Source organism: Engraulis encrasicolus, chromosome 12 (assembly GCF_034702125.1).
Source record: "Engraulis encrasicolus isolate BLACKSEA-1 chromosome 12, IST_EnEncr_1.0, whole genome shotgun sequence".
Taxonomy (NCBI): domain Eukaryota; kingdom Metazoa; phylum Chordata; class Actinopteri; order Clupeiformes; family Engraulidae; genus Engraulis; species Engraulis encrasicolus.
Window position 1 is genome coordinate 23,259,163 of NC_085868.1, and position 27,085 is coordinate 23,286,247.

Genomic DNA, 27,085 nt, shown 5'->3' on the forward strand with positions numbered 1-27,085 from the left:
ATCTGTTCTTGCTTTTGTTTTGAACTTGTGCATACCCTTCTTTCTTACCCCCAAAAGAACACAATTAAACTATTACTTCTTTGAGCATACATGTGCATCTCCAGAAATCACAATGTCACAGAATGCTTTCAAAATAAAAAAATCAAGTTATTTTGTTTGTTTGTAGTTTTCTTGATTCTGTCTTATAGCTGCTGAAAATCTATACTTCATAATCTGAGAAAATGTAAACATTCCTGCATATTCCTGTCTTCCCCATTACATTACAAAAATACATTTGAACAATGCCAGCCTTCCAAAAATGTTAATTCTCATGTCCCCATCACTTACAGCCGGCTTCCTTGGGCTTGAATCCTAGTGCCATTGCAGTGCAGAATGTGGAACTGTGTTAAAAGGAAACCGTGGCCGGGAGTTTACTTCCTGGACCTGGGATAGACACCTTCATGTGAAAGTGCACTGACTCCAACCTTTGTCCACTTCCCCCGGGAAGTTCATAGATAAGCATATCACCCAAGCTAAATAGATATTCTCCATAGATAAATAAGAATAGATAAAATGCACATAAGTCTAAAAGGAGTCAGCTGAGCTGAAAGTCTGACCATTTACATTATGGTACATTCGAGAGTGGCGGGAACTAGTGTGTTTCTGATCTACAAGGCGAAATGCATTGGAACAACTGTTTAAACGGGGTGAGAAAGTCCCAAACTGAGGCAAATTCCAAGCATCCCAACTTCACCATGTTGGAAATTGAACCATCAGCACAACATTGGCAGTGTAGGATTGTACTGGTTATCACTGGTCTATCACGGTCACTCACCATGTTAAATGCTCAGTATTATTTATTACTTCATCACTTTACTGGTATTGGACCATTGGTGTTACTTGTCCTGTCTTGCACTTGATGTCAGTCTGTAAATGTCAGTCCTGTGTATGTCTATGTCCTTCATGGTATAGAGAGAAAACGTAATTTCAGTTTCCTTGTATGACCTGTGCATATGAAGAAACTGACAATAAAAGCTGACTTGACTTGGACTAGACTTGACCAGTGACATTAATACTATATTTAACAAATTTATTTGGAACAGATATTCTGAGCTTGTTGACAAAACAAGTTGAACTGGATGCTTGCAAACCAATTCATGAACATTGCCGACACTAAACATTGTGTCAACATTGTTCCTTAATGATATATTATTAGATTGTTGTGTTGACATCACAACTTTCAATGTGAGGAAGTCGGCATGCTTCAATGTGGCCCCAGCTCAGGGCTTTAACATTCTGCTTCAACAGCCTTTCCAATGCCTTCCAGCTAGTAGAAGGTCAGTCAGAAACAGCCTAGCTCCCACCGGTTTGTAACTAAACATTTAGGAAGCACCTGCCCACCATTGCATTGGTATTTGATACTAGCTAACCCATTATTGCATTTGTATTCGATTGAATGTTAGAGGCCACATTAGGCATGGCACAAGATTCATTTTTAACTTAAATACGTTTTGTATGTCATTACATTTGTACATGATAACTTGCTGTAAAACTTAAGAGCGCTGATTGGTTAATTTATTCCGATTTGTAAGGCATCCTTTGGCATCAAATAAAAAACTGCCACTGAAAACTATCAGAAATGACAAAAGTAATGTAAATTTCCAAGAATTCAATCAACTCTCATGAAAGTAACCAAGTAAGGAATATACTGCACAGTGCTTCAGTATTTGTCCCTAAGTAATTGCAATGGGCTCCCCCTATTGGCTGAAAGCAGAATTGTCAGTTACTGCTTCAAATAATTTTCCATAGTGACGCTGGATCTGCTTGACTCTTCTACACGCACCCCGATAAAAAGGCACTCCCACTTACTAGGGTAAGGCAATTGAATGGAACAGTCAGAAATGCAATTGAAAATTCTCAAGCCATAATATTGTTTAATTTTACTACAGTATTGAGTTTCCTTATATTCTGTTCATCCCATGGTGTGTTGACACATTGCTCCGTGAAAGTACATTACCACATCTGTCACAATGCAATTCTACCCAGGCCCCGTGATAAGCTTTTTTCACCATCACATCAGTCAAGTTCTGTTTCGAAGTGAAGCAAGTATATTGGACAACCGGTTTAAGGCAAAAACACATTGGTGGTTATGTTGTATATGCCTATGCCATCGGATGCCACTTATAACTGCTTCCGACAGTGTTCAAAAGCGTCTGTCGTCACATGAAAAAAGACCCATTCTCATCTTGCACTTTTGTATTGTTCATAGCAGACCGTCATTTACTGATCTTCCCTGCTGGAAAAATCTAGACTGGGACCAGTTTGATTCCACCTTGTATTACCACTTGGGGGTGTCCAAGAAGTGAACACCACATCTCTTTTCATCTGGCTCCCTCTACTGTCTTTATGTTGTCACTGGAGCATGCATCCATAATGACAACTGTACGTGTAGGTAGGTATACATTAAAAAAATAAATAACTTTAAAACACAAATCTAAAAATATATATATTGTGCAAAAACGACAGTCCTTTGAGTGTCCTGTTAACCATAGTCCATGTCCATGTGAGTTCTTGTGCAATGAACTCACTTTGTAGGCTTCACCTGCCTGCATACATCCACAAATAAGTCCATTTTGTTGCACGTTAATTGATTCCAGAGAGTGAGACAAGTTCACAGTCTTCAGCTCTGAGTCAGCTCCAGTCTCCTGTCTGTTGCAGGCGCTTCAACAACTTCTCCGCTCATGAAATCGTCCTGTCAAAGGGAGAAATGGACAGACAGAAGCAGTGGTTACATTTTGGTACTTCTTCGGGAAAGAATAAGGATCTTCACACACAATTTGGTAAGTTACTACTTCTTTTTTTGTCTCCAAGACAAAAAATCCAGAATTAGAGAAAACATCGTGTTGACAGAAATGCTGCAAGTTCAGCTGCCTCACCAACCTGATCATAGATAACTTTTACTATTAGGGAACAGCTTGGACACGTCGCCACTTCTTCCCCGTTCTCCAAATCTTCCTGTAAGGGCACATCCAAACTTCTGTCACAAATAATTCTAAGATCACAAATGCCCTACCTGCCTCTTGAACATGGGACAAGCCCTGTTCCAACACCAAACAACATTCAACAACAGGGTTTACAACTTGGTATCTACTGTAGCCTATTAGCGTATTGTAACTTACACTTTTCACACCATCTTTCACTACCCATGAGTAAGCGTATTATTTCAGGACTTGACATTAAGATATGAGACTTGACTGAGGGGGTCAGAAATAGCGAGTTTATCAGAATGCTGGTACAACCAGGCGCCACTGCACTTTCAAAGGTGTACTTACTTTGGTAATAGCGAACCTATCTCCGCACGGACACGGGTAATAGTACGTTTCTGTATCTTCGTCATATTCAAAATCCTCTATTTCGATTTCGTCGTGAAAAACAGACATTTCAAAGGTTTTGAGGTGCCACTGGGAACCAAACACGCGACACTCCCTCGCCCACCAAGATGACGCAAATTGACTGACAAATGTCGCTGCAAAATGACATCATAACATCAAATAAGTGCATACGTGTAGCATGCCAGCAGAGGGCAGCAAAGCCGCTTTCTGAGGACAGTCTGACAGTGTCCATCCACACTCTCAGGTCTTCTAATAAACTCATCTGCTAAAGGTAGGCCTAAGATTACATCTAAAACACAATCCTTCATTCAGCCTTCTCCATTACATTGCATTACACACACTAGATGCCATAGAAATATTTCTATCATGACATGCAACTGGAGTCACATTTTATGCAATAAAATACCTTGTTATCCAGGAATATGTCTAATTTTACTCTAATATAGCCAGCACATTGCATGTCGGGGTTGTAAACAATTTGTGAGAAAGTCCCGATGGTGCATGATAAATAATGCAGAATGTAGAGTAGTATTAGCAACAGTTGCCACTGTCATACACATTAGCAACTTATACAGGGCCAAGAAAGCAGCCAGGGGACAAGCAACTTGGCAAGCCAGACTTGCCATAAACCCTGATATTGTTGAGCTGAGGTCAGAATATAACTTTGGCTGCGCTTAAAAGTTATTTAGGGGGAGTTGGCAGTCGGATAGGTGTACAACAGTAGATGCAGTGAGCTGCAATAAAATGGGCCTGTTATAAAGTTAAAAAAAAAAAAAGATGGGCCTGTACAACATGTTGCTGAGTGGAAGTCGAGAACCGATAGAAATGCTGTGAAGTGACCTGCAGTTGATTTTTTTGTATTTATGTTTACGTATTAGAATAGAGAATCTTTGATCTAGGCCCAGTGTACAGTTGCAACACTGACCGCAATGTCCAGCACATGGTAAAAGCAAAAATGATGTAGCAAAAATAATAAAAGATCTTAAAAGGATGTTAAAAGGATATTATTATTACAGCTTGTTACCAGCCTCAGCGAACGACAGGAAGAATATTGGAAAGGGTGAAACTCAACTATTTAACTTGAGGTGAGGTGGGAAATGAGCATATTTCCAAAAATGATGAAATGTCACTGTAGCCTTTTAGTGCAGATGGGGTCGCTGGCGGCCTATTCACTATAAATACTCTACTACATCATAACAACATTGCTATGACATTACTGAGAGAAGATTAAAAGATTAAGACATAGCCATTACAATTTTGGTGACAGTAAGGTTATAACATAGGCTCTTCTCTAAGGGGCCTTTTATATTTAAAAAAAAAATGGCATTGATGGCATATAAATTATGAATTGAAAAAAGACAACCTTACAGAAAACAGAGAATGGTAAGGTATAGGTAATAGGTCATACAAAAACATTTTCTCTCGTGTTCTTTTGTTATCATCTTTTGTGTCCTTTTTGTGTCCATATATCTGTCTAGTTAAGACGTCTTCAAGCAACTGCTGCAGGTGTCATGTTTCCCCTCCCGGTTTCTCTTAAACGGGCTCCCTCGTATTAATCAGCGCCGCATTAAGGCAATTACTTACATTGTCAACACATAAGTCCCAGGCTAAATGAAATGGCTCCTTCTGGTCAGATCACGTTACAGCTGTCCTTTTCAATATGTCCCTGTTTGGATGCCATAGGAGGACCTATTAACATGCTAACCATTCTTACAGTGCCAGCATACGTATATGTCTGTGAGGGACGCAAGTTGGGGCATGTGCAGTTATAATTCATTGCAATAATTAGTAATGGGCAGGTAGATTGACACGACCCACTACCACCTTGGCTATTGAGAGGATACACTTCTTTTTTAAACTCACTTGTTTACCACCACACATGCTTGACACCATCTAAAGCAAATTTGTTTATCTTGGTCTCAAGAGAGATGAAGAGACCAAGGATATGGATCACTGGAACCATATCGTGTGATCTGAAGAGACCAAGATAAACAAATTTACATTAGATGGTGTCAAGCATGTGCGGTGGTAAACAAGTGGGTTTCACAAAAAATGTGTATCCTCTCAATAGCCAAGCATGGTAGTGGGTCTGACGTGGTTTGGGGATGCATGAATGTTGTCAACATTGGCAATCTGAAATACACCTAAAAGACACATACATGTCAACATGCACTGTGACTACTGAAGCAGATCATGATATTCTCCATAGGATTGCATTCAAATCTCACACCAATCTATTTAAGCCAGATGCACACTCAAAATGTAAAAGTTCAATGCAAAGAAAGGTTGAAACGCACACCGATGACCTCCCTTTTAATCCCTTTTCATTTCGAGACGATTCGAGCCAACACGGCCCCTTCTCTACCAGATTTTAATCTGGGGTACTCACTTTTGTGAGAACATGTTCAAACATTAATGGCTGTATTTTGTTTTTTTCTGAGTGAACAAGAAATTTAAGCGGTTAAATATGTTGTTAAAAGGTCACTAATCATTGTGTCAAAGTGACATTTCTGTAATGCTTTCCTATGAAAAGATATACTCACAAATCCGCAAAACTGTGAGGGGTGTACTCACTTTCGTAAGGGCGGGAGGAATAACGCAGTCCTCGTTTTGCGTTCACAACCACATTCACTAACGGACGTGACGTGTGTACTACCTGCATGTGATTGGTCGATGAAACGGTGATTTAGTGTGTTTCCGCCCTGTGAATTTACCTTTTTTTAATCGCTTTTGGGGTCGAGGTATTTGTTTATATTTGACGTGTACGCTCGTGAGCATTTAAAATCTTGTTTTTTTTCTAATTAGTTTGTCTTCTAAACAATGGCTTGTGAAGTGAACATTGATAGCTTCATGCACAAAAATTTCGTGAGAATCTCTATTGCTAAATCTAGTAGCTAGGCCATTCTGCAACTGCGGGCCTTTTTGAATTCCCTGACTTAAAAATACAAAATTGTATGAATTTCAATCCCAGTCATCTCAGAGTATCAAACAAACTTGGAAGAACACATTTTTAAAAGAAGTCGCAAAGAATTATGTATTACACAAGTCATCTATATAGAAACAAAGCAATCTGAATGTAAATTCCCATATCATAATGCTGCGGTAAGGAAATGGGAAAGACATGTTGCGGTAAGGACATTTAAGGTAATATTGAAGAAAAAAGACACTCAGGAAGGTCTGAGGAGTCAGCTTTTTCTCAACCTATTTGCTTTACTCTAGTAACATTTTAATATTAATTTATTTCAACATTTTTATACAAAATGTGGAAATACTGGCCGTTGCGGTAAGGACACATAATAAGTGCTACATATGGAGTTGTAACATTTACTTTGATTTCTTCGAAATTTGGGACACAGATTGAGGGGGGGTCAAGCCATGTGTCCAGTGTGGTCTTCTTGAGTCTTCTTTTTCAATGACATCTAAGTTTGTTTGGCTAAGAGAATTATATTTTCTTATGGCATTTCACAGTTGTTGCGGTAAGGACTCAAAAGTAAGGGACAAATGTAAAAAAAATTAAAATCTAACTAATTATGCTGGAATACAAAAAAAAACTTAACCATCATTAAAAATATATTTTTCTGTAATAGATTGCATTTTAAATTTGTGTATTTTTTAGAGAATAAATCAATTTTAAACATTTAAACATGGATTTTGCTGTCGTGGGACATTAGGGAAAGGGGTATTTTGGCATATATGAAGACATAAAAATGATATTAAATCACATTATTTCTTACCGATATATTTTTTGAAAGTGTATCATATCATTGCACATACATCCCAATACCATTTCTGTATAAATTTTGGGAATTAAGTTTATTTTCATCCTTGGGACTTCAAAATGCCCGTAGTTGCAGAATGGCCCATCTACACTAACCTGTCTAAATGTTATCTAATTATTGAACTCTATTCCTAGTATAACTAAAAGTGTGAAATAAAAATCACATATACAATTGCATAACGTAATATAGCCTACCAAATAATATCACGGAATTGTATTTGGCTGAGTCAAGAAAGAATCAGGCGTGTATTTGAGATTAGGTGGCTTTTGGGAAATGCTATTGGGAAATGTAGCCTAGGTCTGAATTCATTAGGGACCTGGCATTTTCATATTATTTTGTTTGATTGTCTGCATCATCTTACTCAAGCACCCCCATCTCCAGTTGAAGCAAGAAAATGGAAAGGACATGGAAGAAACTGAAGACTCTGAGTGATGACCTGCATGATCCAAAGGAAACTGGTGAGGAACAGAAGAGGGTCATCGGTCCTCCTCAACCACTGCCAATGAAGACAGCAAGGTAACATTTGGGACTACAGTAGAATAGCATTACACATAAATGCTATATATTCACAAAGTTAACCTAAAAAGGAACCTTATAAATGTATACGGCTTTGTCATGTTTAAAACATTCTGTCAAAAGAATGTATATGGCCATAATCATCACTGTTTCCGTAGTCTCAATTTCCTCTGTATTGGCTTGTGCATTTACCTTCACCATGCTGTTATTTTCCCATGTATTTACCACAGACAGTTGTTGTTGTGGTACACAATGAGCTGGTTCCAGTATGTAATTACATTGGCAGGTGTCCCACTGCCGATCCTCTTTGGGTACGCTGTGACACGAGTGACCCCCCTGGGCATGGTATGGCTTGGTGTAGAGCCCATCTCCACTGGCAACAAAGTCACTGCTATCAAGCTGTACACTATTCACAGTAAAAGTGCTTAATTAGCCTCTCTGACTAGTCGTGTACATTTGACCATAATCATACTATGGGCAGTCATGGGTAAGAGGTTAGGGTTTCAGACTTCCGACCCGACATGTTGGTGGGGGAATGTAGTCAACCAGTGCACTGCCCCATCCTCCTACATGACTGAGGTACCCTGATCATGGTGCCGTCCTGCCGCACTGCTCCCTAGGGGTGCCATTGAGGGCTGCCCCCTTGCAGGGTTGAGGCATAATTGCAATTTCGTTGTGTGCAGTGTTCACTTGTGTGCTGTGGAGTGCTGTGTCACAATGACAATGGGAGTTGGAGTTTCCCAGTTGGGCTTCATAATCTGCATCTCAATACTGGATTTTCATTGAAGATTATCATTCATCCAGGTCATTTTAGTCGAAAGATTATAGTTGTATGTCACTGAACTTCTTTTTGAAGTTTCATTTGTCTTTTTTGTTTTGTTTTGTTTTTTTACTTTATTTATGCCCCGGGGCACGAACGTGTGACCTCGTCAACTACAACGGTCCGGCAATGGGAGACACAGTACGATACCGCTGGACCAAGAGACCAGTCTCCCGGTCCAACGACATCGACACTGTATGAGGCTTTAGGAGGGAGGTTTACCAACGTTCCACGCCAACTCTGCTGGTTAGCCTCCGTTACATGTCATAGACCCATATGCATCATACAAGTCTGAGTAAGATAGGTTTTCAGCAGAGGCAGGGGCAGGGGCAACAGAAGACAAGTAATCCTTCATAAGCTTGGATAAACTGATGAACTGATGAAGGTGCACCAGAAGAGACACCACGCATCTGTTGCAATATATTAGTTAGCCAGCTATCACATTCTTTTTTAAACTATTTTTGGACGGCTTTTGCCTTTATTTTCATAGGACAGTGTAGTAATGATAGGAAGCGAGTTGGGAGAGAGATGGGGAAAGGTCGGCAAAGGACCAGAGCCGAACTCAAAACAGGGTCGGCCGCATAGTAGACAAGTGCCCTACCATTAAGCTACGGTAGGCCCCCCTTGTCACTTTCTGTTTTTGTCAAACAGTATGGCCCTCCCACAAAACGTCATATTATTGGTCTAGAGCATTTGTGCAGAGCAAGCATAACATGAGTTGCAATGTGCTGACTCTCTTTCACCATTATTTTCCCACTTCAGTTTGCGGTTACTATTTAGCCATTTTATGTGTTTTTGTGTTGTTGTTTTGTGCAGGTGGAAACCGAGGGCTATGTGCAGTATAACCTGTTTGGCACCATGCAGGTGGAGAACATCATCGAGTCGTAGTGCAGCATTGTCGATGTCTTCAGGTGGAGCAACATGGAGAAGATCCTGCAGATGCCACCACAGTCCTCTGAAGCTGCACTGGTGAGCAAGCACTGGGCAGGCAGAGTATACTTGTTTATATTCATAATAAAAACAAACCTTAATGGCTTAATTTCAATAAAGTAACTCTACTATGATGCTCATGTAAGTGTAATGGATGTTATTTACATGCTTCTTTCAAAGCAGAAGAAGATGCACATCCTGAGCTCAGAAGGATAAATAAAAAACCTGCCATAAAATGTATCTTATCAGCCAATCAGTAGTCGAGACAGGTGAATCAGCTCCTCAGTGAATTTACCTTTGTTAGAATGAAAACATGGCAGATTTGTGATGTCATTTCGAGCTGTATGTGTTTCTCTGTATGTCTATGTACAAACTTGTGCAACATCAATTTGGTATTTTCATTCTCCCCACAGAACAGGAGAACATTGCTAAAAACGGCCATGGCCCAGTGAGGGAAAGTGGCAGAGGTAAGTTGCCCTTAGAAAGTTTAGCTGCCATGGTGCCTCTAGTGTGAGACAAGTCAAGCACACATGCTGTGGCACATTCAGTATGCTTTGACACAAGCCAGCAAGCTAATGCAGCAAGCAATACTTCTGTTGTTGGTCCTGCAGCAGGCCCTTAAGGAGGAGAAGGCAGTCACTCCCACCCAACAGAAGAGCATTAACATCTACAGCACTGCACTGTGGGCCTGGACTGGAGCCGGGATCTGGAATTCACAGTTGAACTCTGGGTCAAGATGCGAACAGTAAGTCTGCTTTTAAAATTTCTGATGCTGTTTGTTAACGACACTAGATGATAACATTAGATGATAACGATGACGGCCAAGGAGATTTTTTTTTAATTATTGCTGTATCTGTTTATCATGATATTTTTCTCATATGAAATGTTGTATGTATGGGGCACCTAAGTCTCCACCCCTTCCGGGCGGCTCGTGGGGCTGGGAAAGCCAAAACTTGACTGGGCTTTAATGAACTGATCAAAGCTATTTTCCGATCCACCTCACATTCCTCCGCCGATCACACATATGCTATACCTCAGAATTAAAGATAACCAATGGTGTGTTTGTCGACTTCACTTGGCAAGCGTTTTTTGAGTTGTGTGCGTGCAAATATATGTAATTATTTGGACTACACAACAGAAGTCGCATGTCTGACGTGCAGCCACTTCAGGTGCAGAGCAGCGGCAGGGTTGACTGTGCCTCGGTTCACGTCAAATATGCGAGGCGCACGTTGTAGTCTCTAACACAGTTTTGCGCGAAAGCTAAAATAACCTTTCTTGCGTGCCTAAAATGAGTGGTCTTACGGCGCAAATCCAAACCTTAAAAATTCACTGCCATCATACAGTATGTGAAATCCGGAGCACATGCCAAACGGGATGAGGATTTAGCTTGACTCGCTCCATTAACTCCCATTAAAGATTTTGAGAGCTTCAGCCCCACGACTCGGAAGTAGAAGGGCGTGACTTGGTACCCCATTGTTACTGCGGAGGCATTTTTCCCTGAAGAAAACTAAGGTGGGGGAGGGTTTAAACGGTGTTGTGGACAGGTGCCGTCTTGGTGCATTCAGGCCGACTGAGAGCCGTGTCAGTGCCCGTTCCCGCACCTAATCGCGAACCAGCCATCGTGTTCACGCCACAGATCTTGTCGTTCGCGAACCGGTTCACAGATAAGCACTAGTGCAGAACGTAACTGGTGTGGGCACCAGCACCGGCTCCATTCTGATCGGCCTGAAACCCACCTTTTGAGGTTTTCTGCTTTGATTAACAATGAGGTCATCTGGTAGTAATGGCAGCTTGTCATTCATAGGTATAACATCTTACCAGGACATCATGGACTGCCTGAAGATGGTCATCTCTGCTGTTACGTGGCCAGGTCAAGCCATGGGTGAGGTTACATACATGCCACTTCTCTCATTTTTCTCTCATCATTTTTGCATCCCATACATCTCATTTGACCAAGGGCGTTTTACGTCCCTTGAGGTCGTCTTATCCGGACCCAGACATAACTGTAATGCAAATGCAATTTCTATTATTTTTTACAAAGCATATCATACTGTATTTCTTGTGAAACTGTATCGCATTAAAATTAATTTATATTTTCAGGGAACCTAGTTAAGGTCTGTTGCAAAGGTGGCATCCTCCAATATGAATTTATGGGGGGAAATCCTTGTTTGTGTTCATAGTACGGCCCTTGGAGGAATGAAAAAAGTTTTCCCACTCCTGAAGTAAGGGAACTGAGCTTTCCCTCTGTCCTCTCTCCCCCAGGTGCACAGGAACATCAGCAACTCTGGGCCTGCTCATCCTGCAGTCGTATAAGCAGGAGATGGAGGAGGGGAGCCTGTCGAGCCTGGCCCCCGTACACATGGTGCTGCAGATGGGCCTGGACAAGATGAGAAAAAACTGCATCAACTACCTCATACAGTAGGTCAGCACTGCCCCACACAGGGCCATGCCACATGACTCATGCATGTGTTTGTGTGTCTGTCTGTCTCTTTGACTTTCTGACTATCTGCTGTCTGGACAAGTATTTTTTTAAACAATCATCAATATATATTGAAAGCCTTTCTATTTTGGTGTCTTTTGTTTTGTATCCATAACCCTGTTTATGTTGTTACAGGAAAGGAGTTGACCACTAATTATTTGCTGGTGAGTTTTATGTTTCAAACGTTTCTATACATGGGTTCACCATGTTTATCAACACAGTATTGTTAGGAGGGGCAAGACACTGGCAGCCAACCACATGAGCTCATTTTTTGACAGACAGCGGTTTCCAACAAGCAGAGGTTGAGTTGTGCACAATGGCCAATTTTCCCATCTCATGTTTTGCTTCATTTATTTATTTAGTTAAAAAATACAGGCAATTTTTAAAATATAGTCAAGTTTTTTTATGACACAAAGGGTTCTACTATGACTGTCTATCACTGTCTCTTATTTTATGTCTTTACTTTTTTATATTAAAAGGTCATCGTAAATCTTGACTGTGTCTTGTAGATCGTGCTTGAGGTACTACAAAACCTGCCCTTATGATTAGGAACACGTCTTTCAGATGGAAATCAGACCTGTTGTGATCAGCAGCTTCTACCAAAAGTAAGTTTGCCATGACTCATTGGTCATGTAATTGTCTCACAAACGTATGTTTTCAAATGTACTTATGTTCAGAAGAGTTCAGGTTCAATACCCATGTGTTTTAAAGAGTGTGTGGAGTCCAGGTGTTGGCTACAGTACTGAGCAGTGTACCGCAGTCCATGACGCCACACAAAGAGAGAATGGTTTCGACGGGGCTGGTCAAGACATTGGGTTCCCTGTGTGATGGTTCTAGACACACACTATTATGGCGGTCCATTTATGTAAATTGTTTAATCGTTAAGTCAAAGTAGCAATAGTAGTAAATTGCAATCATGACCTGGATGACGGAGGGTTTTCATATTTGTCTTGCAGTTGTAATTGTGGCAATCAATGTGGTAACATTTCATTATTAAAGCCGTGTGTGTGTGTGTGTGTGTGTGTGTGTGTGTGTGTGTGTGTGTGTGTGTGTGTGTGTGTGTGTGTGTGTGTGTGTGTGTGTGTGTGTGTGTGTGTGTGTGTGTGTGTGTGTGTGTGTTGCCAGGGCTTGTGAGAGGTGTGGACGTCCTTCCATCTCAGCAGCCAGCCTCTGGCGAATCATGTGACCTTACACCTCAGGTGAGCCCACAGCTTCATCCACATACAATCGCGGCTATAAAAGCTTGTGTTCCTTTTTCATCAACCTAGGTGTGGGAACCCTGAATGTGAGCTAAGTATTGTCCTCCATGGGTAAAACGTGGCATTGTGGTTAGGGAGATGGTCTTTCAATCTGGGAGTGGTACTTCTTGAGAGCTTCTACCTACCTTCTACTAGGGAGTTGGACTTCTACCTACACCTTAATCCATGGCTGAAGTGCAAGGCACAGAACCCCACATTGCTCCAGGGACTATAACCAATACCCTGAAAAATATTAACTGTTTGTCACATTGGATAAAAGCATCAGATAAGTGTCATACAATGTAACGCAATAGCTGTATGTGTAGACAAGACCACGATGCACATGTGCGTCTCTGATGCGTGTGAAGCACGATACATCAACCCTTTGAGGACTTTTTGACACTTCCATTGATAAAACAAAAAAGTGTTGCCAGGCTTAAACTTGGACGTGAGAATGTTGTAAGGTCCTTGTGAAATGGAATTACCAAATGTTCTGTTATCCAAACCCCACTGTAGTTTCAATTGGTCTTCAGTGGTCACTTAATTTAACAAATATTGTACAAGTGATGCCACTTTTATAGTCAATTCGTAAGGAAAGCCAGGACAGAGGTTTAATTTGTTTCCGCACTCTGTGTGTGTGTGTGTGTGTGTGTGTGTGTGTGTGTGTGTGTGTGTGTGTGTGTGTGTGTGTGTGTGTGTGTGTGTGTGTGTGTGTGTGTGTGTGTGTGTGTGTGTGTGTGTGTGTGTGTGTGGTAAGAGGTAGATAATGACTTTCCGAGCTTTGTTTTGTAGCATAAGCACAGGCTGCTTGGCATGCATGTGAGCTTTGTGTGTGATGGTACAGCACGGTTGGCAAATCACAGTATTGGTTGCACTGAACATTGACTGGCAAGTCACGGGCGAGCCCTGTGTGGCGGAATATGCAGGATGACGTTGATTACCGCCACTCTTTTATGTGAAGTATATTACTTTGTACACTTCTGTTGCTTTTGGTGTATTTGTTGTACTGTAACATTACAGTGATGTAACTTGTGCTGATGCTGCTGCTGCTGTTGCTGCTGCTGCTGTTGTACTGTTCCTGTGTATATCATCAGAATTACTCATGTCATGTTACGTTTTTTTTTTTTTTCAGGTGTAATTAGAGGAGCAGTGCGACGGCAAGAAAGAGCTGCACCATGAATGGCCTGGCCCAAAGCCTGTCCAGCTGCTGACAACCTTGGCTGCACCCTGGACATGTCATCCATCAGCCACCCTCCCACTAACATTCTTTTGTTTAGTATTAGAACGTGGTATCTATTTTGTAATGATAGACTTGACATAGTCCTGTGGGAATATAGAAAGCACTTCTGTGAGTCCATCACGGAAAACACTTCCGGTTCCTCAAACATCCGTGTCCATTCCATGGAATTATGTGAGATCAGGTGTGTGTGTGTGTGTGTGTGTGTGTGTGTGTGTGTGTGTGTGTGTGTGTGTGTGTGTGTGTGTGTGTGTGTGTGTGTGTGTGCGCGTGTGTGCGTGTGTGCGTGTGTGTGTGTGTGTCATAAGTCACCTTTTCCTTGTAATTAGACTGATATTATTTGCTGTATTTTTATTAATACTCTGCACTATACAGCAACACTGGATGGATAGATTTTAGGACACTATGATCTACCCCAAGTTATTTCATCTGAACACTTTTGCACCTTGTTGGTTTACTGTGCACTGTACAGTAGTGTGGATGACTTTTTTTCCCCCTTGCAATATTGGAATTTGTGTATTTGTGTTCATTATTATTATTATTCCCTTCTGCATCATTAAAATTAATCTAATATATTCAACCTTGAGTATTTACCATTATTTGTCCCAATACATCAGAACATTGTAAATGATTTTATTTTAATTGAGCACTTCATTTGTGAAATTATTGTCATCATGATGGAAGGGTCACAGTGGCCCACATTTTTGTATTTTCCTTATTGTGAATAATGTAGGGTTTACACAAAAGTTATCATTTGATATTATGAAATTCTTTCGCATTTTGGTATTTTTACATCATGTTTTTGGAAGTAATTAAACAAGTTTGAGTTCATGCACAAAACTTTAACACTTAGCCTACTATATGTGTCTTTATGTTGTACTCTCCTTGACAGTGTGCTCCTTGGTCAAGGTTAGTGAGCTTCGTAAGGCCAAACTGCAGGATGGTCAAATTATATGGACATTCATGAATAATGCTTGGATGGGGCCTATACTAAAAATATGTGAAAATGAAAAAGGGTAGGCTGTAACTATAATGTATTTCTGGACATTCAAAGTGGCGGACATGGAGAAGATCCCTCTTTTCATGCATGATGAACACTCGAATTTGATGGTGGTGGTAAATATTGCTACAAATATTACACAGTGCACATTTAAAGACATCATCTCAGAAGACATAAAGACATAATTGCAATTTACTGTACTGTATGCTCTGTAGAACTCCCTAGTTATGAGTTTATTTTTGCCTCCAGCATCAATCAAGCAGTTAGACGTTTCATACTTTTCTGGACAAATTATGTAATCTCTAACGCCAACATCTGTTCCACGTGCCCATTTTTGTTTTCAATAAGTGGGTGAACTAAAAGGCCTACCATACCAGGGGTGGGGAACCTATGTCTCGCGGTCCATTTGTGGCCTTTGAAGGTGTTTTATTCAGCCCCCCGACATAATTTTGATGTTAAGCAGCGTCACATGAAATCTGTCATTTTGTAAAGGAATCTTAGAAATTCCATTTGCAATAAAACTAAACTATAGGGTCCTAGAGAAGGTGGGGTCTGTGTAAAGGTGGCCGCCTTCCATATAAGCCTGAAGTTCAGGGGGAAATCCTGGTTTGTATTCATAGCCCTCTGAGGACTTCTACAGTCCTTGGAGCAATTTGAAGTGGCTCTTTGAATGAAAAAGGTTCCCCACCCCTGCCATACGCTATCCAGCCTATGGGATTTGTGATCCTTAGGGTTAGGGTTAGCGTCTCTAACTTTGTTTCATCATAGGATGACCAGATTTGGTGTGCGACATCAATGTGTCAAACAAAATATGGGATAGGAGTCTAATGGTTGATTACTCATTGTTTAACTCAATAGCGCCCCCTAGAAATTCATTTTTTCCCATCTTTTAGCGCCACCTACTGGCAACACAGAACAACCTGATGATACCAAATGTGGCATGTGACATCTTTGTACGTCACATAATAAGTATGTAAAGTCAAATTACAGCTTTCATAGTCACAGGCTCCATAGCGCCCCCTACAATTTCATGCATTTTCTCCATTTTTCACAACTTTGGCCACACCCCCTTGACATACAGAAGTACATACATACTTCAGATTGGAAATGTCACTTATATAAGTCACAATGAACATATGAGTGCAGTCAAAATGCAGCCAAAACATTTGCAGACTCAGTAGCGCCCCCTAGAAATTCACTTTTTTCGCATTTTTCCTCATCTTTGGCCCCTCCTACTGGCAACACCTAATGAGGTAGATGCCTGAAATTTGGTATGTGAGATCTATGTATCACACAGAACAGGAAAGTGAAGAAAAATTACAACTTCTATGTTCACAGACTCTATAGCGCCCCCTTGAAATTTCATGTTTCTGAACTTTGGCCCCGCCTCCCAGCAACATACAAGCACGTAGAGGCCTAATATTTTACAGACAAGTTTATCACTATAGACTCTATCAAAATGTGTGCCATATGCTGACATTCAGTGAAAAAAATGGCATTATGCATATCAAGCCCTAAATGGCCCGGCTGCTCTTTCACTGATAGCTTTTTAGGATGTCTTTGGACTCAGCATTGAAAAAGCATTCAAAAATTGGTACAAAATACATTTTTTTTGTAGATCACACATTTCTGCATCAATATCACTCAAAATATTAATGTTTTGATATTTTAAATAATTTATAATAATTTTTAACCATTAGAAGTCATAACCGTAACATGCAAAAATGACGCTTTGTAAGCAATTCTGTTGCCCCACAGTGGCTAATGTAAGTCAAATGCCTGAAAATGGTTTGATTTAAGCACAGCACACATGAATCTATCAATTCAAGTGCATATTTGGATGTATGAGTAGATTTTCAGTGATTTATGTACTTACAAGTATAAAAAGTCATAGTAGTTTGCTGCCAAAATGATGTATTTCCAATCATCTCTGCTGCTCCACAGTGGTCACACTGATTCCAATGACTGGAAATTGTTTAATTCTAGCCCAGCACACATAAATGTATCAATTTATGTACACATGTGGATGTTTCAATGGATTTTGAATGATTTATTGACTTATAAGTGCAAAAAGTCATCTAAAAATGATGTATTTCCAAACTTCTCGGCTGCCCTGCAGTGACTACATTGAATGAAATGTCTGAAAACTGTTTTAATTCGGCCCAGTATACTTAAACTTGTCAATTCTACTACAAATAATGATGTTTAAGTTGGTTTTGAATGATGTATTTACTTATATGTATCAAAAGTCATAGCCCTTCACTGCCAAAATGATGTATTTCCAACCATCCCTAAATGTCAGATTTTTTTTTTAAATTCAGCACAGCACACATCGACTTGTGAATTGAAGTACTTATGTGGATATTTAAGTGGGTTTTTATAGGATGTATTGACTTTTAAATACTAAGTCATGGTTCTTTGCTGCCAACATTATTTCCAAGAATCTCTGCGTGGATATAGGTTCATGTTAGCAGCACACACCCACCGATTGATTTCACTAGAATATGGATTTTTAAGTCAGCTTTGAGAGAAGGTTTGTGGGCTACAAAAACAAATAAGTGGGAAAATTACTTGTCTGTATATTTCCAAAATGTGTCATATTTCACATCAAAATACTGAATAGTCATTGATTTCTGAGTGGCACACAACTATTATGCCTAACTGCACAACTCAAAATAAACATTTTGAAGTGGGTTTTGGGGTATCTGGGGTGTGAATATAATCAGTAGCAAAAGCGGTCTGCAGGCTTCAGTGTGGTAGGCTTAAGTATAGAATATTATATTATAATACTTTTGTAGCCTGCCTGTTGAATGCCAAAAGAGTATTTTAGGTAAATTTTAGGTCTCTTCTGCCCCTGACTCAACTCACAGTTTACTTTAGTCTAAATAGGCCTATGTTTGTTTTGAGAGATTGAAGGCATGCAAAATCACCAAAAAAAATGTGTGAAATATGACCTACAAATAGGAAAACACACAAAAGTATACACTGAAGAAGGCTCTGCGCACCTATGCGTGGGTCCCTGATCACGTTTTTAAATTAAAATAGCCTTGTTTGAATAAAGGCTTTTTATATCCTTTGGTCAAGAAGATTTCCTTGAACCCCACAGACTAGCTCAATCGCCCAATAGTGTAGTTTTAATCGCATGATCCGACCCTTGTGACATGTGCACTAAACAAGGATGGATCAGATCAACAGCCTATCAGGCCTATGCCCAGGGGTCAAAATGCCAAGGGCCCAGAAGCCCAAGCTTCTATAGTACTATTTCCATTGTTATAGAGCCTTTTGAATTGCATTTTATCCATTGTCTGGCTCAGGGACTCATGAAGTCATAATCCCTGGTGATGAACTACCACACATCTCATTTAGGAGGATGCAGTCACTGAGAGACCAACTTGTGCACACCTCAGACAGCATTTTTGGACAGGATCCGGGCCAGATGTTGACTAATGTTTGGGCAGGATCAGCAGAACGGATCTGGCCCAGTGTCTCGTTTACAACTACCCAGCGCAGCGCTGGATCAAGAATGGATGAGGGCCACAACTGGCCTAGATCAGCTAGAAAGCCTACCAAAACGTGGATAAGATTCGTCCCGGATCTGTGCCTGATCCATATTACACATTTGGGGCTCATCTGACCCTAATCCTTTTCCTACCTGGGGCTCATTTGGCCTTGATCCATTTCCTATCTGGGGCTCATTTGGCCCTGATCCGTATTCTGTATTCATATAGGCAATGGCAAATATGTTCAAAACAAATGAGCTGCTCACAATTTATGCATTTTAGTATTATTTATTGTTTTGATAGCGTCCATGTCAGTAGGCAATCTCTCGGGGTTGATTCTTCACACACCTGTGAAAGATACTACACACAAAAAGCAGATGAAAAGAAACACTACAGTTAATATTCAACTGTCTGTGCAGGCACAAATGACTGATTATTAACTGAGAAATAGAGAGGCCACGAACATTATTTACAATGAACTTTGATGGCACCTAATCCAGGTTGTATATCACAAAGCAGTTATTAAAATCAATCACAATGTAAGATCACACCGCACACTGCTACCAGATGCACACTTATGGACACGCCCAAAGTTGCATAGGTGTACAGCTATTGACAAAATGTGTCTGATTGCACCCAATAACTTTTGCTGTCACACTCATATGTAATACATATTTTTTCCCCACCCCACATATCACTGACCACTTGTCCCGCAACAAAAACAATATCCCCTCTGAATAACTGGTCCACTGAACAAGGACCAAGTAGATGCTTCCCAATATACAAGCAGCAATACCAGTCTCAACAAGCAAGGCAGCCTCAAGCAAAAATTGGAATTTGCGCTGAAAACAGGCACAGGCGATTTTCCTCAAACCTACAAGTACTCTCCGGGGACATTTTCCAAAGTTTTCATCTGAAAAAGAAATGGGGGAGGGGCAACAAGCAAAAAAAGGACAGTAGTTCATCACTGAGCAGCATAGTTGGAATGATATATGCACAAAATGTAGGCAACAATTTAGGAGATAATGTCGATTCGAATCTGAAGTGACAAACCTCATTGCCATCAGCAGCGGGCATTAATAGTGCAACAGGCAGTTATCAAGAAATACTTACATCCAAATATTGAGAAAGCGCATTTTAAGTGAAAGGATGTTCTTGCAACATCGTATAGGGCTGTATAATAATTACTTTTAATGCATCATAACATTTCCAAGCCAAATGGACTGCAACTGTGGAACACCTGCACCTATTGATGTATGAGAGCATTCTACTGCAGCATTCCAGAATTCCTCAAACTACAGCTCACAAGACCTCACAAAATATGGCATATTGTAATATTTTGATCCAGTGGTGTAGTTTCAATTCAATTCAATTCATTTATTTCTTCAGGACATTGCACATTAATGAACATAAACATACATATACATATATGTAAATGTGCCAGATTGTAGCCCAAAGGCTAATTTCCATCTGGTGTCCAAAATAGGCAGGCTAGATGTTTACAAGCATTATAAATTAAAATCCCAAACATACATCTAAAACCAAAACAGACTGTTAGTAACAAAAGAAATGAAACACAATACAGACACAAAAAGCATGTCAATAAGAGAGAGAGAAAGAGAGAGAGAGAGAGAGAGAGAGAGAGAGAGAGAGAGAGAGAGAGAGAGAGAGAGAGAGAGAGAGGAGAGAGAGAGAGAGAGAGAGAGAGAGAGAGAGAAAAAGGCCCCAAGATAGGGCTATGTATTATGTGAGTAGTTTACCTTTTTGTGGTGGGTATACTGTATATTTGAGCATGTTTGTGGTGGGGTATACTGTATATGTGTGTATATATACTATTCTTAATATTGATTCAATTTTAGGTGGGTATACTGAAATCCCTGACATTTTCAGGTGGGTATACTGCGCACCTGCGTTCTATATACTGTGGACTACACCACTGTTTTGACCCTACCCTACAACATGACAAGGAATGGATAAGAAGTTACAATTCCTTTTACTCTCTCTCAAACCAATTGAAACCCAGGTGTTGATCCCTCAGTCAAAGAGTAATTCTTACCCATTCCTTGTCATGTTGGTTGGTTCCTTCTGGAAGGCAGTGGCAATGATACAATGGCTATAGACAAAACAACCACACAGTCAAGTCAACATTACACTTACTGTGGTTGGCAGCATGCGTTTCTATGGTCTTGGTTATGTAGGCACACTTCATTGGAAAATTACACCTGGAAATCTGTGAAATACGTATATGTGTGATATGAAATGTGTTCAATAACTGTTCAATGTAAGACCATAATATTATAGATTAGACCCTCTGGTGGACAGAAACACATGCACCGCAAACTAACCAACAAATGAACACAAAAGAAACTCAGACTATCGCATATTTCTCTTTGGTACAGGCCCCTAAATATAGTATTTTAAGAATGATGAATGGTCTATGCATTGTGATGATGTAGGAGATCACAGGAGAGCCTACCTCCTTGATGAGATGGGGAGCGACTGGTGAAGTTGGCTGGAGGGATGGGGTCATCTAAGTCGATGCGCTGTGGTAATAGAGAGCCGTAGACAGAAGGATTTTAGACTGTGGGAAGTAAATGAGTGAATGACATAGGACATTGAAAGATGTGGTAGAATGCAACTTTTATGGTGGAAAACACTCAGGAAGCAATAAATGCTCCGTCTTTTTCTGGCTGGAGATGCAGTGTGCTCTATGGCTGTGTACCAGACGGTAGTGTGTGTAGCTCTGCTCCGCCAGAGGGTGCCGAAGCTACACACATACCATCTGGTGTGAACCAGGCTACTGTATGTCATCAAAAGTTGACCATTCTGAACCTTTGTCAGAGACAACACACTGAGTGCGTTACAATATGCGGCCTTGCCTCCTCCATTTGTGCTTGTTTCCTCGTACCAGGAAGTAATATGTCATGATGACATCACTGACAACAGCATTATATTTCAATATCTTGCAAAAGCTCAATTGTAAACTCGTTTTCTCATTTGCAATTGGGATGGTGAATGAAAAACAGTCCCTCAAAAGTTGTTGTGGCTAGGCTGACAGCTGGGAAACTTTATCGTTTTCTCCACGGAGGAGGGGCCAGGAGGCGGGGCGAGGAAACAAGCACAAGTGGAGGAGGCAAGGCTGCATATTGTAACGCACTCAAACAATGGTCCTCAATGCATTTAGCAACCCTCAGTGCCTGTGTGAATGTAAGGTTAAGGTTGGTGTGAACCAGGCTAGACATACTGTACAGTACCGTGCGTACTGAATATTTACTTTTTTGCACATGTGGCACACTTAACATTTTCAGATCACCACACAAATGTAAACATTAAACAAGGATGACCCAAGCAAACATAAGATGCAGTAGTTTCTCAGTGATCATTTCATTTGTTAGGAGAATAATGCCATAAACCTACACCAGCCTGTGTGAAAAAGTAAGTCCCCCCCTTGTTGAATGAGGAAATATCTGTGATTAATCATATTATTTTGGACAACTGAGGTATATTTCACAGCAACCCAAGTCTGGCTGCTACCAGGCCTTTCAAATAAAGACAAATTCTTAAGTGTGCCAAATAGAAGTAAAAGAAAACAAGTAAAAATCAGTTGGGGGGCAAAAACATATACATGGCACTGTATGTCCTTGTGTATGAACCCCCATTCAGTCAATCACACGCATCAGTCAATCACAAGCAAGGTCAACCATTGAGAGAAGGAGCCTGTATGAAGGAAGGGTTATAGATCGCCTGACATGGGACCACCATGGTATATATTGCTTTTGAAAGGTTCAAAGTATATTATTAATTAATATATATTCACATATATTCAAGAGTTCAAAGTTCCATGCACAGCTCCTATGTGCTGGTAGATGCAGGACTGTTCAATACTTCAAAAGAAAGGAGTCTACCTTCAAGAAGTACACCTTCTTCACTTAATGCTCGTTTTATTAGAGCAAACAACGCGTTTCGCCTCAGTGCGTTATCAGGGTCACTCAGGCGTTGTTTGCTCTGATAAAAGGAGCATAAAGTCAAGAAAGTGTGCGGTAAACTTCTTTCTTTTTATATATTCACATATACTTTAATACATCATACTGCACACACATGATTGCTGTATTCCATGCTGTATGTGTAACTAGTCAGAGAAGATTGTTCAAGCAATGCCAAAACCATACATATGTACCTTAAATTGACAAATAGAGGATGAATGGTTCAAAACTAAGTGTAGGGAAGTATACCAAGACCCAAACCTTTTAAACACCTGCCTCCTCCTCCTCCTCCTCCTCCTCCTCCTCCTCCTCCTCCGTTGAGCCTGGCAGCATTTGGGATTCCCATGTAGACCTGTGAAGAAACCAAATTTGGCTGGATGACTACATGACAAAAAATTCTTGCAGGAAACAATTCAGTTGTTTTTGAACAATCTAATGACAATGGGCCGTTCTCATAGTCTGAAAACAGTACGTCTTAACATGTTTCATTGAACCAGATGGCATCAAACACTGAATGGTCCCAACAGGTCCCATCTTGTTCAATGATACATGGTCCAATGATACATGCTAAGAAGTGATCTCACCAGAGTCATACAACAGATGGAAGAACAGAAATTAAGTTAATTTAAATGGAAGAATAGATATAAAAGTCAGCGTATTTTAAAAAATGGTGGACTGATCCTTTGTAAGTGACTACCGGTAGGCCTACCTGTTTCAGGCTGGTTAGAAAAGACAAAAGGAAAAGGTTGACTGAGCGCTCTTGTTCTCCAACTTAGTAAACTCCAAACTGTAGGTGCTCTTGAAGTAAGAAGACTAAAGTCCTTTCATTTAGAGCGTGTTGGCACTAGGGACGACTTCAGGCAACTCCACAGGTCGACAAAGATTGTCCTTAAGGATTGTCCTAAGGACAATCCTTGTCGACCTGTGGAGTTGCCTGAAGTCGTCCCTAGTGCCAACACGCTCTAAATGGTTAGAAAAGACTTTAGGCTGGTGAAAGGCATCTCATGCCTGCCACTTGACTCCTACTTGGAGTTTATGAAGACATGGGCCTTGGTCAGTTTACAAGTGGTTTGAGTAGTCAGTGGTTTTAGATGTCTATACGTCTTAAATGTTGTTGACTTTGTTCTACGTTGTTTTCTCAGTGGTGCTGTCCCTTTCTGTCTCTTGTTGATTTTTTTGTACATGCAGTTGTATTTCTACAAATAGAGAACTTAAAAAAAAAAAAACATTGCAAACATGTTTTTTTTTTAACTATTTGGTTGAGAAAATCATTGCACCACACATTATACTGTGCTGTGTGCTTCACAAAAAAAACCCAGGCAAATCGTAACAGGCTTGTGTTTGTGCATATTGGAGCCTCGACTTACTCCTCCTTACTTGCTTCACCTGATGGGTGGACTGCCACAGCCAGACACACATCTTCTGCTACTTCTGCTCCAGCTGCAGAGAAAGTAGCCGTGTAGAGGTAGGGGGAGAGAGTGGGTAAATTGTACATGGCATCAAAATATGAATAAAAACAGCTTTTAGTATTGGTAAAGAACACTACTGTTTAGAAGGTATTAGTCTTGCTCACCGCTACGGGGTCATCCCTATGTTCCCCGGGTCCTATGTTCCCCCCAACCGGGGAGCTTAGGACCCTTTTTTCAAAAAAGGGTTCTATGTTCCCCGCTGCTTCCAAGTAGACTGTGGCCGCATGGTAAAGCGCAGGTTGTTGTTGCACCTCTGGCAGGTTAGGTTTAGGGATAGTTTTGGTCAGGGCACACATTTACAACTCAGAAACATTGCATTATTGACATGTTAGGTTTAGGGATGGTTTTGGGAAGGGCACAATTTGAAAACTCGGAAACATAGAATGTGGGGAACATAGAACCCTGTTTTATACAAAGACAGGGGAACATAGGACCTGGGGAACATAGGACTCGGGGAACATAGGTACGCTCCCACTGCTACATCTCACACAACACATGTCACCTTGGTTTCTTTCTTTTCTTTGTGTTTGTCCGTGACCAGACAAAGTTGCAGGTGTGCTGAAGAGTCGCGAGCTGACAAAAAAGTTCAAGTTACAATTTAACTTGTAACAGTTCATTATTGAAGCGGGAACCTTCCATGTTAGATGCACCTAAATGTCCAATGCTAAAATGGAAGTCCAATCAAGTCCAAATTAAAACCCCAGTTTGTGCAAAGCAACTAAATAGAGCAGCAAACGACAGCATCAGTAGAGTCAGCAAGCGAGTAAGCAGCAGAAGCAGCAAGGGGTCAGCAGCAGAAGCAGTGAGCTTAGCACAACAAGCCCAGGTTACCGTCCCTTCCAGCAGTCGGTTTCTGCTCCTTACTTCACTGGCACTGGCCGATGCCTCCAATGGGGAAAGAAAGAGAAAGGGTCTCAGCAGTGGGAAGAGCCTTCACAGCCAGCAGAATATTTAGTACGCTAAGTATTTCAAAAGCGTACTTACGTTGCGTGGGTGTGGCTTAGCCACGACCCAGATGCAGGATTGAGAGCGTTGCGTACCCTGTGTGGAAACCACAATCCAATGGCGTGCCCTCCGTTCTGTTCCACCTGCTCTGCTGTGACCTCTCCGCCGTGCTGTCTCTTTTCTGTCTGGTCACATCTGGTCTTCTCTCTAGATCCCTATACATGAGTTCTAAATTTTGTTTATAACCTGACTGCACAAACTTAGCTGCGCACAACTCAACCTCTGATTGTTGGAAACCGCTGTCGGTCAAAAAATTAACTCACGTGGTTGGCTGCCAGTGTCTTGCCCCTCCTCATAACATTGTGTTAAACACTGAGAACCCATGTATGTATAAAAGAAAGTAGCCACACCTACCCCCATCAGTAGCACATTGAGCCTACAAACCTGTATTTGAGTTTGTAATGGAATCGCTTTGGCATTGTCCTATCTATGGCACCTGCAAGTCGTCACCGCACCCCAATTACAAGACACAACAAACAAACATTTCACAGCAGAAGTGAGTGCACCGCAAACCACTGAAATCACAGCCAAGTCAGATGATTGTTTGCAATCAGTCCAATCAGCTGGTCACTGTCTCCTGCCCAGGAAAAAGGTGAGGGTAGTTGGTTATCAAATGGAAATTCACAAGCAAACAAAAATCAAAACAAAATGTGAAACCAAGCACTGCACAAAACAGGGTAAACACAATACTAAAAAATACACACCATCATGTAATATCATGTAGTACACAATTCAACACACTACATTACACAATACGACAATAAATGAAATGCAATAATACATACAGGACTGTTGTACAATACAAACTGTAATGCAATGACACACAATCAGTAAAGGAACTTCCAGAGCTGGTGTGTGACTGTGGAAAATTGTATGTGTGTTTGTGATACTGCACAGTATTGTTGTATTGTAGTACTGTTGTCGGCCTAATTTGTCAGTTTACAAATTGTTCACTAGTAGTGTGTATATCCTTTAGGTTATAGGTTAGGTTTTAGGCTTATTACATCGTCTTATTACATTACATTGCCCCTTTCCCATATAACCCTTTGAACTTTAGAAAACAATGCGGCACATGTGAATTTAATATATTCTGATTTGAAATATTTAATTCACATGCATCATACAACAAGTATTAGAATGTTAAACAAATTCATTTTAAAATAATACTGGTTAAGGATACATTAGATTAAACTAGCTTAAACAAACCCAGATTGGTAACCACTGCTTTCATGCATTTTGAAAACAAGATCTAGTACTGAGCATAGTACTGAGCATTGATAGTAGGCCTAGCCTATATTGCTGTATGTATGCAGTCATATAACAAACAAGATAACAAAGGGAATGCGAATAAAAACTAAATGCTAAGTATGTACAGGGCTACACCAACGATTTTACACCATGCCATATCAGACTTTCAACTCCATACAACAATATATTAATGTTACGACGTTATACAGAGGTGTGGAGTGAATTTTGCAGCTTACTCAAACCTCTCCGTGTATTTTTCGGGTATTTAACATATTTAACACAGTAACTCACGATCGCAATCTTACAGAGTGTCATTACAAAGCCTACCTCAATGCCGAGAACGCAACGCGAAGCAATCAAAGTTCACAAGCCATTGTTTAGAAGACAAACTATTTAGAAAAAATAACCCGCTATCTTCAATGCTCACGAGCGTACACGTTAAATAATTATAAATAAATACCTCGAGCCCAAAAGCAATAAAAAAGGGAAATTCACAGGGCGGAAACACCC

The 27,085-nt window shown here is 40.6% G+C and overlaps 2 protein-coding genes, 3 long non-coding RNA genes and 1 other non-coding gene across 10 annotated transcripts in view; 3 read left to right on the top strand and 3 right to left on the bottom strand.

Annotated features, from left to right (window-relative positions):
• Positions 1–1,886: 1,886 nt before the first annotated feature.
• dph3 (diphthamide biosynthesis 3) lies at positions 1,887–3,505 on the bottom strand. The gene is made up of 3 exons (XM_063211777.1): positions 3,312–3,505; positions 2,920–2,994; positions 1,887–2,731 (listed from the first exon to the last, which is right to left on the bottom strand). Exons 1-3 carry the CDS (start codon positions 3,417–3,419, stop codon positions 2,660–2,662), a joined length of 255 nt encoding a protein of 84 aa, XP_063067847.1. The 5' UTR covers positions 3,420–3,505; the 3' UTR covers positions 1,887–2,659.
• Positions 2,750–27,085, top strand: part of LOC134459423 (four and a half LIM domains protein 2-like) — a 48,515-nt gene continuing 24,179 nt past the window's right edge. Inside the window, exon 1 of the mRNA XM_063211776.1 lies at positions 2,750–2,819. The gene's annotated coding sequence lies outside the window, so the exon portion shown is untranslated. The remainder of the gene's footprint in view (positions 2,820–27,085) is intronic.
• LOC134460131 (uncharacterized) lies at positions 7,521–14,607 on the top strand. 3 transcript variants are annotated; one of them, XR_010036998.1, is made up of 10 exons: positions 7,521–7,666; positions 9,303–9,455; positions 9,830–9,883; positions 10,028–10,161; positions 11,221–11,298; positions 11,679–11,834; positions 12,031–12,059; positions 12,405–12,500; positions 13,021–13,094; positions 14,266–14,607. It is a non-coding gene; the product is annotated as an uncharacterized LOC134460131 (long non-coding RNA). The 3 variants fall into 3 exon arrangements; XR_010036999.1 differs by lacking the exon at positions 7,521–7,666 and adding an exon at positions 8,322–8,732 and having other exon boundaries at positions 11,679–11,838; XR_010036997.1 differs by lacking the exon at positions 7,521–7,666 and adding an exon at positions 8,322–8,732.
• LOC134460427 (small Cajal body-specific RNA 14) lies at positions 12,612–12,737 on the top strand. Its single transcript, XR_010037093.1, has one exon. It is a non-coding gene; the product is annotated as a small Cajal body-specific RNA 14 (non-coding RNA).
• Positions 19,146–23,161, bottom strand: LOC134459420 (uncharacterized). Of its 2 annotated transcripts, XR_010036847.1 has the most exons (5): positions 23,115–23,161; positions 21,347–21,413; positions 21,028–21,100; positions 19,667–19,783; positions 19,146–19,230 (listed from the first exon to the last, which is right to left on the bottom strand). It is a non-coding gene; the product is annotated as an uncharacterized LOC134459420 (long non-coding RNA). The 2 variants fall into 2 exon arrangements; XR_010036846.1 differs by having other exon boundaries at positions 19,151–19,783.
• LOC134459421 (uncharacterized) lies at positions 23,150–27,083 on the bottom strand. Of its 2 annotated transcripts, XR_010036849.1 has the most exons (4): positions 26,903–27,083; positions 25,712–25,904; positions 24,221–25,482; positions 23,150–23,205 (listed from the first exon to the last, which is right to left on the bottom strand). It is a non-coding gene; the product is annotated as an uncharacterized LOC134459421 (long non-coding RNA). The 2 variants fall into 2 exon arrangements; XR_010036848.1 differs by having other exon boundaries at positions 24,221–25,904.

Coding starts and splice junctions, on each gene's coding strand:
- dph3 (XM_063211777.1), bottom strand. CDS start 3,419: ATGTCTGTTTTTCACGACGAAATCGAAATAGAGGATTTTGAATATGAC. Junction 2,995..3,311: donor ATAGGTTCGCTATTACCAAA/GTAAGTACACCT, acceptor GTGCCCTTACAG/GAAGATTTGGAGAACGGGGA. Junction 2,732..2,919: donor TAAAAGTTATCTATGATCAG/GTTGGTGAGGCA, acceptor TCCCTTTGACAG/GACGATTTCATGAGCGGAGA.